The sequence below is a fragment of the Crotalus tigris genome, unplaced genomic scaffold (genome assembly GCF_016545835.1).
Source record: "Crotalus tigris isolate CLP2741 ecotype Arizona unplaced genomic scaffold, ASM1654583v1 scf7180000017677.1119895, whole genome shotgun sequence".
Classification (NCBI taxonomy): domain Eukaryota; kingdom Metazoa; phylum Chordata; class Lepidosauria; order Squamata; family Viperidae; genus Crotalus; species Crotalus tigris.
The window spans coordinates 120,387-134,649 of record NW_024096560.1 but is presented as its reverse complement, the minus strand read 5'-3'; the positions used below and the strand labels follow the sequence as shown (position 1 = coordinate 134,649).

Sequence of the window (14,263 nt, the reverse complement as noted above, 5' to 3'; positions counted from 1 at the left end):
TACCTATTTCCCATGGGGCTCAGCTCGGCGTACCATCCCAGTACCAACGGGACTGCGGAACAAGCAAACGCCATGGTGGAGCGATATCTGCAAAGTTACGCAAAGACAGCTCGCATGCTCCAAGTTCCTTTGATTAAACAGTCTCATCTATCACATCCCAATAAGTATATCTTCTATCATGAGATCCCCTCCCCTTGGGTTGGAGAACAGTTCTTCCAAGCTTTGGGTTCATACGGATGAGGCTTCTTGTTGGACATATCTGTTAGTTTTGTTTTGATTTCTATATTGTTTCCATATCCCATCTATTGTATTATATTGTTAATCACTCAGAGTCAGTTGGAATAAGGCAATACCTAGGTTAAAGCAAGCAAATAAACAAACATTTTGCTGGTCTACTAATTTAGTCACTTTGTCAAAGAGTGAAATAAGACATGATCTGATTTTAACAAACCCATCTAATACTTGATTTAAACCTGAGTGTATCATAAAGAAGAAAATTGCAGTTCATGAATGAGTTAAAATTTATGATCAGTCAATTCTCATTAGAAGAGAATTCTGGTACAATAGTTTTATTTAAGGACTTCCTTCCAAGAGTATTGTGGGTTTTTTTCCTAAATGCTTTGATCACAATGGAGGTTGGGGAGAAGAGAGCAAATATGCATTTCTTTCTTTAAGAAGTTTTGAAGCAGAAAAAAGCAGAAAAGGATATAGAAAATCTGGAATTGTGTTTCCAAACATGCAGTTATATATAAGATTTTGAAAGAGGCCATGGTCAGAGAAAAAAAATTAAAACAATGAAATACTGAGAACTGAGTATCAATTTAAATTATTTAATATAATGTAACCTCTCAAATACCAGAATACTGCTATCATGTCACCTCTATTCTTCTTTTCTCTAGACTAGCCAAACCTAAATCCTGCAACCATTCTTCATATGTTTTTGTCTCTTTGATCATATTAGTTGCTCTTTGCACTTTTTCCAAAGTCTCAACATCATTTTTTGTAATTTGGTGACCAAAACTAGATGCAGTATTCCAGGTGTGGCTTTAGAAAGCAGTACTAATACGATTTTGATTCTATGCCTCTGTCTATAGAACCAAGGATTGTATTAGCTTTTTTGGCTGCTGACACACACTGCTGGCTCATATTTAAGTGATTGTCCACTAGGACTCCAAGGTCCCTCTCAGTTACTGTTTTTGAGCCAGGATTTGCCTAATCTGTACTTGTACTTTTGGTGTTTCTTGCCTAAGTGTAGAACCTTGCTTTTCTCCACATTACATGTCATGTTGTTGGATAGGGCCCATTGTTCAAGTCTGTCAAGATCTTTTTCGATCCTGAACTTGTCTTCGGGGGTGTTGGCTTTCCTGCCAGCTTAGTGTCATCTGCAAATTTGATGGTTCCCCTTCTATTCTCTCATCATTTAAGTCAAGTCATTTATGAAGATATTGAAGAGTACTGGGCCTACGATGGAACCCTGTGGCATCTCACTGCTTACGTCTCTCCGTGTAGATGTAGTATCATTAAGGATGACTTGTTGAGTACAGTTTGTCAGCCAGTCACAAATCCATCTGGTGGTGATGCTGTCTATCCCACATTTTTCTAGCTTACCATAAGTAAGTTGCGGTCTACTTTATTGAATGCATGTTGAAATCTAAATATACTATGTCCACAGCATTTTGCTGGTCTACTAATTTAGTCACTTTGTCAAAGAATGAAATACGATTGGTTTGGCATAAACTGTTTTTAACAAACCCATGCTGGCTTTTATTTATAACTTTGTTTATAGATATTCGCAGATGTTTGCAGATCTGTTTTTTGATTATCTTTTCCAGTATCTTCCCAGGTATTGATGTTAGGCTGAATGGTTTGTACGATACATTCACATCTCAATTGATTTCCAATTTGAAAAGAAATTTAAAATGTATTGGAGAAAGAAATGCACACTTAATACATTCTTTTACATAATACAAAAACTCTCACATATGTATTCACATGTGGTCTTATATAGAGAACGTAATACAGCAAGTCAAAGAGATGGCAATATGGAGATTAATTTGGATTGTAGCAATGAACACAAGGTTGGATTTGAGTCTAAATCCGAGCTAACCTATTGCTATTAAAAACACTTCATGGGTTTTTTTTTAATATCTGTTTTTAATAACAAAATCCTTCATCTTTCTCGTTTATTGCTTTCACAAAATTTTTCATCAATCATAGTATCATGTGAAGTGGAGATAAAAGTGTCTTTGTCAGGTCAACAAATGGTTCATGTACCACATTTTTCGGTCCCAGAACAAATTCTTTTAGAGTGGCTATTTCTTTTTAATGTAATGTGACTCTTTTGCATGCTATACCTTTTGCATATTTAACAACAGTACTTAGTATATACCAGTAGCTGCATTCCAAACAGCAGAGCCACTACTTTTAGATATCCACAGATATTCAAGTTGTCATTGGTGCACTGGATGTGCTTCAAGAACAGTTCCATGTTTTTGTGTTTATTTCCTGTGCATCTTAGCTAACAAATACTTAACAGGATAAATTGCTGTTATGTAACAAGAGAGCCTTGTGGCTTAACACTGATGAATCAATAAAGAAACACCATTCCTGTGGATCATGCTCACAAGCCAAAGTTGTGAATAAACTAAAATGTCAGTCCAGAAAACAAGGTTGTCAACCTATGCAAAAAAGCTTGTTAAATGATATTGGCAGCTTTGAAAGACAGAAATGTTCATACCTAGTGACAGCAAACACCATACTACTTTTGATTTTGATAAATATAATCCCTGACCAGGTTATTTAATTCTGACTATGTTATGAGATGAAGCTTACCAGACAAAATCCAGATCATTGTCACTGTCCATGTCTGGATGATGTATTGCAGCATCTTCATCTGTTTTGTCTAAGTCTCTGGTAGTCTTTTGGTACTGGCAGATTGTCATCATGTGGCACTGGTCTCATGGCTGAAGGCAGAGTGAGTATTTAATTGATTTCTTATTTTTACAAGAGAAATCAGCAATATTAGTCACATGACGTGATCACTTTGTTCTTGCCATATCATTGAAACCGCAAATGGTATTGATTTCCAAGTTTCTATGATCGAAGGTCCAAGGCCAATAGCACATCTTTGCACAACAAATGTGAGAAGCCCAGGCTTTCTCTTCATCATCAATCTTATAATCAAAGTACAGTTTGTACACTTTCTTAACAAGTCCAGCTGTGCAACGCCTTTGAGGCTTTAGAATGTACTCACCACACATATAGCAGAATGTTTCAAGATTGTTCTGACATTGGCAAGACATTTCTGCTATCACCAATGGACCAATAGCAAGTCTATTGAGTTGCTTGTTGTGTAAATTACATGGACATAGACAATTCTATGCATTGAAACAATCACATCAAAATACATGGAAACTGATATCAATGAAATAAGTAGCATTTGTACATGTGAACTTTTATTGCCTTTCTAGGCAACATCCATCCAGCCTAGGCATTCCCAAACTATACCAGTTCCACAAATATTATGCAGTATGCCCCAAGAGCATGCCTGGATAGGCATGAGCTACACAAAATTCTTTGTTGTCCTATGTTCTAGGATTGTATTTAAGGGATTGTGCTCTCTCAGAAACAGTAGGTTCACAACCTGACAACCCTCAAGGACCAAAAGAAGCTGTAGTCTGGGAGGGTTTTGCCTAGCTGCTGCTAATATATACTTCTCCACTCCAGGTCCAACACTTAACAAAATAGGAATACCAAAACAGTTTTAAGAAGCAATGAAAACCAAACTACTTGGCCTGTATTACCATTAGCTAGATCCCTGCTAGCAACAAAATTGTAAATATTTGCTTGAAATCAGTTTATCTCCCATACAAGTTACATCCAAAGTTAATCATTTGTGGGTATAAACTCTTATATAAGAATGAATAGATGTTAACGTTATTTTTTCATAATGACAATAGAGCCATCCAGGAGTTAGCAGCAATATTGCCTGAAAACTGCTAAATTAAAAGGTTTTGGCTAGGCGAAAACCAGTGCAAGGACTAGACACTCTAATTGACTTATTGTGGACATAAGAAGATGCAGCACAAAACTGATCTCACTTTAAAACAGAATGTTGTAGATTTAGTAGCAAAAGCAAATGCTGTAGTTAATCATATCAGTTTTTTGGAATGTCTGGTTCACAATGGAAGGTCATTTGGTTGCACTTTATGTATATTTGTTTGGGAGTCCTTGGGCTCTGATTATCTTGCAGATGTTTCATTATTCAAACTACTGAAGGGATTTTATTATGCTTAAGGTTGATATTAGTAATATTGATATTAGTAGTGATACTTTGTAATTATATATATATATATATGTTTGTTTGTTTGTTTATGTGCAAGAAGCTTTGTAGGTGCTTTATATTGGGAAATTAGTTATATAGAAGCAAATATTTCATGCTTTAGGTACAGGTAATTGCTTACATGAAAAGGAGTTACAGATGGAGCCTGGGTTGCTGTGTATGAGTCATCATCTAGGAATTATTTTTTGTGCCATCTTATGCCTGGTACCAAGACCTGATCTTTTTTGTTCTGGAAAGGTATAAAAGGTGGAAGACATCTTTCCTGGTTGTTGCCTTCATCTCTCTACTAGCCAGGAAGAGAGATGGGGTCACCCAACTCTATTTTGATCAAAATAAAGTTGTTTGCTTGCTGAAACCTCTGCTCAGGAGTTTCTTTGGCTCTTTTAAATTCCTGAGTAATGCTGGGGCAGTTGTGAGACTAAGTGGAAAACTTTACAGTATATAACACAAATTATACCTAAACTTTCATTATGCAAATTATATAACAAAATGTATATAGGGCAGCTGCTCGTCCAGGAGAACATGAAAAGCAAAATCATCTTAATCAAAGGAAGGATATGTGTAAGTAGCTAAACAAATGTAAAGGCTCGGTTTAGGGATCAAAATTAGAAAAGCAATGAATAGAGCCATTAGCTCTTGAAGCTATTTTAGAAAGTAATCATATTGTAGTAGTCTATCATACCGCATTTACAATTGAATGTATACGAGACACCATTTTTAATCTGCAAAGTATATTTTGTGCAATAGATACTACTGTATTGCAATGATGCAAGTTGGGCTTATACATTGGTAAATAATGCAATAAAGACCAGTTTCTACCGATCTGAGACACACTAAATCTAGTGCCTCCTTAGCCATGAAAGCCAGCTGGGTGACTTTGGGTCAGTCACTCTCAGCCCAATTCGCCTCACGGGATTGTGGGGAAAATATAAGTAAGGTGTGTTGCCTACAGTAACAAATGCCTTGAGTCATTTGTAAAAACAAGGGTGGGATATAAAATAATTAGTTAAATAATCATTTCGATGCCTAAGGCGTAAATTCCGAATCCTCTCCTCCTCGGTGTAATAAAAAAATAATCAAAAAACAATTGACACAGTTTCGATTTGTCTAATGAAATAATTCCGGAAATATCTGTAATAATGAGGCTTCATTTTATGTGTGACATTTATAATGTTTCGTATTTAGGGGAAAGCACCTCCTTTTCAGAAACTTCAAACGAAAACGAAAACAGATGATAAAATGTGCTTTTCCAGCTTCCGTATCTTCTTTCCTGGGCCAACAGAGAGGAGCTCCAGGGAAAACGAGGGGGATTGGCAGAGGAACCGGTGCGTTTTCAGTTTCGTTTCTTCCTCTTTCAAGTTTTAGCTTTCAAGAGGAGGAGCTCTGAGTGGGCACTTACTTCCCCAGGCGAAGGGAAGCGGTCCCGCCGCCGCCTCCGTTTACAAGCAAGCGAGGGAAAGCGAAGCAGCTCCCGCGAAACGGATCACCATGCCCAAAATTACCTTTAATGAGAGAAGGGAGGTCGGAGAGCAATTTGTACGGTTCCTGCAGGATTCTGGCAACCAGCAAATGAACAGCAAAGTTGCCTTGAAAGCACTGTACAACCAGGAGTTCCGGAATCGGTAGGTGGTTGAATGCTTGAAAAATGGGTCTGCAGAGCACTGTGATGTGACCACTAGCTTTTTCGTAGGAGTGGGTCCCGTTTTCCTCTGAAGGGGAGTTTAAACTTATTTCTCCTTAACAGTAAGCTCGAAGGCATGAACTTCATGGGGCGCCGGCTCCGTTTTTTCGGCGTCGCTTAATTCCGGTGCTGCATCAGGTGGGCGCTCGGCGCCGTCTGGAAATGAGGTGATGAGGGGCGGAAGACCGCGATTGCTGTAGGAAGATAGGGAGCTAACAGCTTTCCATTCAGTATTAAATGCTAGCCCGGAAAACATTTTTGGTAGGCAGGAAACCTCTTGAGCAAAGTAATGAAGATCTGGGGAGGAAATAGTATGGAAGAAGAATTAAAGAAAGTGTTGTCTTTGCAGAAGATCTGGGTGGAATTAATCCAGACTGCGAAGCCCAACGGTGTTTGGTAGATTGTTTTAAACGAATAAACTGGTTTTCGAAAGTTTCTATTGGAACTAGCCATTAGATAAGCCATTTTGGGTATCCTTGGCTAGTAAACCTCTGCTTCTCGGTGACTTACAGCCATTTTGTCTGCTTTTTTTTGTTTTGTTTTTTAACAATCCAATACAACTTATCCTTAACTAACTTCCATTAAAGTAGATGGGTTTGATGATACAAAAAGACAGGTATAAGGTTCTGTGCACAGTAGATTATTAAATTTGGACAATTCCTTAGAAGGAACTTATTCCCAAAGAATTAGGCCTACTTTGAAATATGTCTCTTCCTGTTCTATATGTTCTGCTGTTGAGGGGAGACCATCCGCCTATTTTTATCTTCGTAAGATGTTAGTGAATAAACGACACGTAATTTCCATACCTTAAGTAACTTTCATGAGGAGGCTTAGTGAAGGCCTTGGTACTCTTTCAATTTGTTTGTTTGATGGGGGCTCTAATTAAAAGCATGCTCTCAATCTTTGTTTTCCCGTTCGAATTTCTATTGTAAGGAAAGAAATCTATGCGCCTTCCTTAAACCAGTTCAAAAATCATCTCTCCACAAAGAATGAAGATAGTAAAAACAATGGCAATCAAACAATCTGTGATTTGTAAAATTAGTTAACATATGAGAGACTGCAAATAGTTTTTCAAGAGCAATTATTTTAAGACTCTTGAAGAAGCTGAGGACTAAATTTTCCCTGCCATTCTGGAATGTAGAGAATTTTTTTTTTTTTTTTTTTTGAGAACTGGTAACAGGAAGAGATTCTGCCACTTACTTGTCCAGCCAGTCCCCAACTCTCCACTTATTTCATTACCATCACTTGGATTTCTACCTGTCTTTGCAACTTTCTGCACATTTTTTCCCAAAGGGAAAAAGCAAAGATTTGAAACTGAGTTTGATCTTAGTCACATCCAAAAAAATAAAGAAGGGTGCAGTCTCCATTTTGTTTATTTACTCCATTAATGAAGTAGGAACCTGTTTGCTGTAGGAGTTAAGGTGCTGATCAGAAATCAGAAGACTGTAAGTTGTAGGCTTCCTTTAGGCAGCTTGTGATGGCATTGCTGAGGTAAGCGCCCCTATTCTGTGGTATGCCTTTAATGTTTTGTATCTTGGGTCAGTCCTTTAGTTTCTCAATAACAAACTATTTCCAAAAATCTCACCAGAGAAGCTACTGCAAGCAGTCACAAGAAGCCAAGACTCATTGAAGATATGTGTGCCCAAGCCCATTCACAGAGACATATCTCAAACCTCCCCCAAGATTTATATTTATTAATTTTTTTCTGGATAATTTTAGCCTAAATGGTCTAGGCTAGGGGTACGCAACCTTGGCTCTTTTATGACTCATGGACTTTAACTCCCAGAATTCCTGAGCCAGCATAGCTGACTCAGGAATTCTGGGAGTTGAAGTCCATGAGTCATAAAAGAGCCAAGGTTGCCTACCCCGGTCTAGGCTGTCAAAATATTTTTCATCTTGATTTGGACTTGGTGTTAGATTTTTTTTACAGCTATGCAACAAGTGCACTCTCATCTACTGCTAAACAAAATAGGTTGTGTATGAAGCTCCTTAACTGCAGATCATAATCAAGGAAGCAAGATTCATAAGGCCTTTCATTAATGAAATTTAAAGTCAGGAATTAGTGGTCAGAATTCAAAATCTTAAAAATCAGTATAGGAATACAGTACTCTAGTCCTTTATTGCTGAATTTATTAAGAAGGTATTCTTGAAGCTTCTGAATTTCTTTTCCCCAGGTTGTGTTATATAATGGGCTAAGAATCTGTTTGATAAGCCAACAAGGATGTCTCTCATTTTCCAGTTGTTTGCGTCTAGCTAGCGATACTCTTAACCACAAAACAATCTCTTACAGTCTAAAACAGCAGTTGATTTAGAGCCATTAATGAATATTTACTGAGTTCGTTAATAGTAACATCATGGGCATTTTTTTTAAAAAAACATGATTTTAAAATCTTAAACCTTTTGTTACAAACAGGGCTTGATAATCATGAACACAACTTTAAATTTATTATATTTGCAATGTCAATAACAGGTCTAGTAACTTACCTCTCTGTAAACTATACAAACAGAGGTTAATAAATAGAAAACAAATACAGTACAGCCAATGAGTCATTTGCAGTATAAAATCCACTTCAGGAGAATAGAAAGCAAAATATGTATACCTAAGAAATTTGTGCATTTCTAAGATTGGAAAGCTAGGTTTATGATCCTGAAGTGGGAAAGTATTGAATTTTCTACACTGAACTTTATCAGTTCAAATATTTTTGGCTACTATAGAAGTTTGACATTTATGTAGCAAATTAAATTTTAATTGGATATGTGATTTTTTTTATAATAGGTCAAATAAAACACTGAAACTGAAATTTAAACTACAGTTAAATATGAGATACTGCAAAAAGAAAGTCAAATTGTAAACATATTCCTTTGGGTTTTGTAATTTAGTAATCCAGGTTTCTGTCTCATGTTAAATGCATTTATAAAAAAGAACATACCTGGGCGGTTGTTTTATTTTTGAAAAAATAAGGTGGGAGATTCTTATTGGAGCCACATTTGAAAGAAGGAGGCTAATACTTTCCTTCCTGTTAGAAAAATGTGCTTGCCCTTCCTCAGTTCTATAAACCCAGAACATAGCTTTTTGTTTGTGCCATGGCAGAAAGAATGGTTTGAAACTTAATTTTGCAAAATCCTGAGATTGCCAAGAATAATAACAAAACCCCTCTAAAAAAAAGGGAACTAGAACATATCCAAGAGAATTGAGCTGCTCAAAACTGTTTGTGTGCTTGTGCAGATATATACAGTCATTTTGCAATATTTATCACAGTGATGTATTCTTGTTATTACCAGGTATACTTCGAACCTTGGCCCTCTCCCTCTAAGCTGTTACTGCTGATCCTTGGATTTTATTTATTTATTTATGAGACTTATATACCGCTTTAAGTGCAAGCACTCTTCTAAGCGGTGTACACCAGTAAGCAATGTATATATATTTACATTGCCCCCAACAATCTGGGTCCTCATTTTACCTACCCTGGAAGGATGGAAGGCTGAGTCAACCTTGAGCCAGTGAGATTTGAACCGCTGACCTGCTGAACGCAGTCAGCTAAAGTGGCCTGCAGTACTGCACTCTAACTGCTGCGCCACCTCGGCTCAATGCTTATGAGTATGTGGAGTATTTGATATCCCAAAGACAATGACAGATTACAATATGTCAGGGAAATTGGCTTCACAATTAAATAGAAAATATTTGTTGCTAGAATTTAAGCATTCTAGTTGAATTTATATAGTTTTCCTTTTACAGTACTAATAAATATCAAGCAATATCAAGGTTACCTAAGCCTCTAGTATCCTTGGCTACATCCCTCTAAAAGTTTGCCATTGAATTGTGATGTTAAATGTAGTATAATACTAATAGCAGTTATTATTTGTTAAATTTCTATGCTGGCCATCTCCTTGACAAAGTGACTCAGTTATAACATAATTAAATTTAAGTGTTTTACTGCTTCCATTTACTTTTGAACTTGTCTATCCAAAGTTTGATTTTAGAAAAAAAATGGAAAAAGCTTTGCCTCCATTATTTATTCCAACCAATGTTTATTGAACAATATTCTTCATATTGATCCATATTCCTTATGTAAATCAGGATTAACTTTTTGTACCAGCTAATATTTGCAGTATCACATAATAAATTGAAGGGCTATATGAAATGCGTGTATATATCCTTTAAATTTGTTTGTATGTAACCAAAAAAGGGTCTGAAAACTAAAAGATATGAAGAATGGTTGCAGGAATTGGGTATGACTAGTCTAGAGAAAATAAGGATTAGGGGTGACATGACAGCAGTATTCCAGTATTTGAGGGGCTGCCACAAAGATGAGGGGAACAACTTATTTTCCAAAGCACCAAAAAGCAAGACAAGAAACAATGGATGGAAACTAATCAAGGAGAAAAGCAACCTGGAATTAAAGAGAAACTCTCTAACAGTGAGAATAATTAACCAGTGGAACAGCTTGCCTGCAGAAGATGTGGGTGCTTCCATCACTGGAGGTCTTTAAGAAAAGAGTGGACAGCCACTTGTCTGAAATGGTATAGGGCAGGGGTCTTCAAACTTGACCCTTTTATGACTTGTGGACTTCAACTCCCAGAATTCCTCAGCCTGGCTGAGGAATTCTGGGAGTTGAAGTCCACTAGTCATAAAAGGCCCACGTTTGAAGACCCCTGGTATAGGGTCTCCTACTTGAGCAGGGGGTTGGACTAGAAGACCTCCAATATCCCTTCCAACTTTATTCTGATTGATTGAACTACACACACATACGCACACATATAGATACACATGATAACTTTGGAAAAAAAACTATGTTGAGTTTTAACTTGCAATTCTGGGAGTTGAAGTCCACGAGTCATAAAAGAGCCAAGGTTACCTACCCCTGCACTAAGTCTTTGAGCCTCTTAAATTTATTTTATTTGTAGGCAGTGTGCTAGCCCTAAAGGAAATACAGCTTTATATTCTTTTATATTCTAAATGGCCTTCATCTCTCATTTATTTTTCTGATACTTTGTTCTGTGATTGGTTGGGTATATAGTTGGCAGGAGCAAAAAAATAGAATTGCCTGTTTGTTCAGTTATATTTCTGTATTGTATTTTTAGTATTGTGGACTGTTTCTTCTTCCTGTTGTGCCACATCCGTTATCAGACATTGGCGATCATGTTGGCCATCCTGTTTTTATCAGCAGCTGCATGAAAAAGTGCTGCTGAGTTTTGTCCAAACCAGTCCCTTAGATTTTGAAGCCACGATGTTCTTCTTCTGCCTGGACCTCGTTTGCCTTCAATCTTTCCCTGGAGGATTAAATGGAGTATGGCGTATTTTTCTGGGTGTCACATCACATGTCCGAAATGGACTCTTTAGCTTAAGAAATGGCTTCTGATCTTTCTCTTAGCAGTAAAGGATCCGAGATTGAGGAGTACCCAGAACACATAAGTGTGAGAAGGGATTTGTGTATGTGTGAGTAGTCAACTAATGCACAGGTTTAGTAGTTGAATAAAAGTTATATTCTATTGTCTGACAGAGATAATATAAAAAGACCCAACTTTTCCAGTGTGCTCTATGTGCTGAGGATGTCAAACCGTGCTTTTATCTATGGTGATTACGTGAATATTTTTCAGGTAAGAAGGTTCATTTGACTTTCTGCATCATTTTTTGATAGTTGATGTTGAACAACTGGGCTTAATGGATCCTTATGGATTCCAAGGCATTAAAATAAGGATCTTTAGATATAAGATCATCATGGAAAGAAACAAAACTAGCTTGTTGATTTATAGTCTTTTTGCAATTTATTTATACCGGTGGTAATTATAGGTAGTTACAACCACTCCTTCAGCGACTGTTCAAACTTGCAACAGCAGTGAATGAGGGGGACTTATGACCATCCTTCTAATTCTTGCTTGCAGCATCCTCATGGTTTCATGATTGTGATCCAGGTGCTCAGTTTAGGATCACAACACAGGGAGCCCTGGTCATTTGATCACAATTTCTGACATTTCCTGTGGGTCTACAACAATTCACGGTAGCCAACGTGTTATGGTCAACTCACCATGGCCAACCTTGTCACAGGACAAGAATTACATTAATATTGAAGAAATAGTGGAATTAGAATCATTAAAGAAAGGATACCAAAGGAAGGTCACAATTAAATGTGAATTTAAAAAAAGTTTTAATTATTTTAAATAATTGAATTGTTGAATTATCCTGAAGCGAGTTGTCCTGCAGCAAGTTGACATGTAGAGTTGACTGTGGCGAGTTGGCTGCCGTGACTTGTCCCATTCTGATTCCCTTCCAGCTTCCCATAAGCAAAGTCATTGGGGAAACTGATAAGAAGTCAGAGTCACTTATGGTCCTCATTTAACAACCTGCATGGTCTTCACTTAACAATGGCAATCATAACTGTTGTCACTAAGCAACACATTCATACGACAGCATGCTTTATGACCACATCATTTAGGGACTCACAATTATAATCCCAATTGCTATCATAATTTGAGGACTGCCTGTAGTATTAATCTCAGTACTACTGAAATAATGATTCTGGGATGTCAAAAAAAAAAAAGTGGTAGGATTCACCTGGTGGGGTTCATCTTGGACAATTTCATGGCATAGAGTCTGGACTAGCCCTGTTTTAGCAGTTTTAGAATTGATTTATTTGTTTTTAAACCAGAGACCATACCAAAACTATTAAAATTATTGTATAGATTAAGAACCAGTTTTTTATTGAAAATATTTCTAAATGGTAAAATTTACATAATAAACTTCCCTTTGAATTTGATGAGTGTTATTATTTGTTTCAGATTAGTAGTGAACTACTTTCTGTGTATATTTTTCCAATAAGCTACAATTTGCTGGAAACCATTTTTTTATTTCTTTTTTGCTTCTCTATAGGGGAAGAAGAAACGAAAGCTTATTGATCAGTATTGGAAACCAAAAGCTGATGCTGGAGCTGAAGACGACTCTACCCAAGATAAAAACACATGTAATAATCCACTTCCCCCTGGAGCACGTGTTAAACGCAGGTATGTAATGCAAAATTGGATGGTGTAACTATGGGAGCAAAACTTAAGGAGACTTAATTTTTTATGTATTCTCAGAATGTTTTGTCCTATGTTGTAAATGAAAAGTTTAAGCCTTGGTATTATTTTCAGAAGTTTTGAATTCTAAGATTTATTTAAGTAAAGAATGCTCCAACTCTTGTAAATGCCAGAAAAAAAAACCCTATTAAGCAGAGAAAATAACAGAATTTTATTTTGTCTGGATATTTTTCTTTACATTTTTAAAGGCCAAGATGCTAATTACATCCCAAATCGTACTGCTCATTAAATGCCCAATATTTTGAGCCTCACTGCACTTCTGCTTTGGGAGGAACATATATTCATGTATGTATCTTCCATATATTTTTTTAAAAAACTATTTTTAATTGGAGAGTTTGATTGGTCATCATGATCTTTGTACACCATACGTGTGAATTTTGCATCTATGTGATATCCTTTCTTGGAACCTGTACTAGATATTTATGGAAATCTACCCTGTATTCGTATAATCATAAGCAGGGTTCCCATTTTTTTTTCCAATTTGTTTCTGATGATAATGGATTTATTCAATTTTATCTAAAAGAATCATGGAAATTTTCACAATGAGCCATCAATTGTTCTGGTCCACCCTATCTTATACTTATAGATGTTTTATAGGGGACATGCAACTTAGTACAGAAAAGCAGATTCAACCTGTTTTGTGTGGATGCTATGAAGTTACAGAAGTAAGCATTCTTTGTTGATTTTTCTATCACAGAGAAAGTCTTTGTGTACAATTCGATTTGTCCTGAGATATCATATACCTGTGCTACAGCTGACATCCCTTTTACTCCGTGTGCCCTTCTGGTGCCAGGCCAGCCCCTGTGGCCCCGGAGCAGCCATGCTGGTCGGTGGCCAGGCCAAGCAAAGCAGCAGGTGGAGTGTTGGAGGCTCGGGGAGGGAGAGTGGTGAAGTTGGTGGGTGTCCTACCATCAGCAGCCATGCTGGCTGCCCCTTCCCCTTGGAGCTGGAGAACTTGCCACACCACCGCCCAGATGCCCTCGCTTCCCCCAGGAATTGCATTTCTTTCCTTACCTGACTTCCAGCCCCATCCTGTTTCTCCTTTGCGATCTGCCGCCTAGTGCAAGGAAACAAAAGAAGTTGCGGGGGGGGGGGGGAGGAAAGGTCAATCCATTCCAACTTCACAGAATTGGAAGTTGGAATTGATTGACTGTTTTTGTCCATTG

At 37.2% G+C, this 14,263-nt stretch overlaps 1 protein-coding gene across 1 annotated transcript in view; it reads left to right on the top strand.

Annotated features, from left to right (window-relative positions):
* Positions 1-5,701: 5,701 nt before the first annotated feature.
* MOV10 (Mov10 RISC complex RNA helicase) overlaps positions 5,702-14,263 on the top strand; it is a 34,754-nt gene continuing 26,192 nt past the window's right edge. Inside the window, exons 1-3 of the mRNA XM_039337386.1 lie at positions 5,702-5,964; positions 11,525-11,621; positions 12,892-13,022. Of these exons, the coding sequence (XP_039193320.1) occupies positions 5,831-5,964; positions 11,525-11,621; positions 12,892-13,022 (362 nt within the window). The 5' untranslated portion in view covers positions 5,702-5,830. The remainder of the gene's footprint in view (positions 5,965-11,524; positions 11,622-12,891; positions 13,023-14,263) is intronic.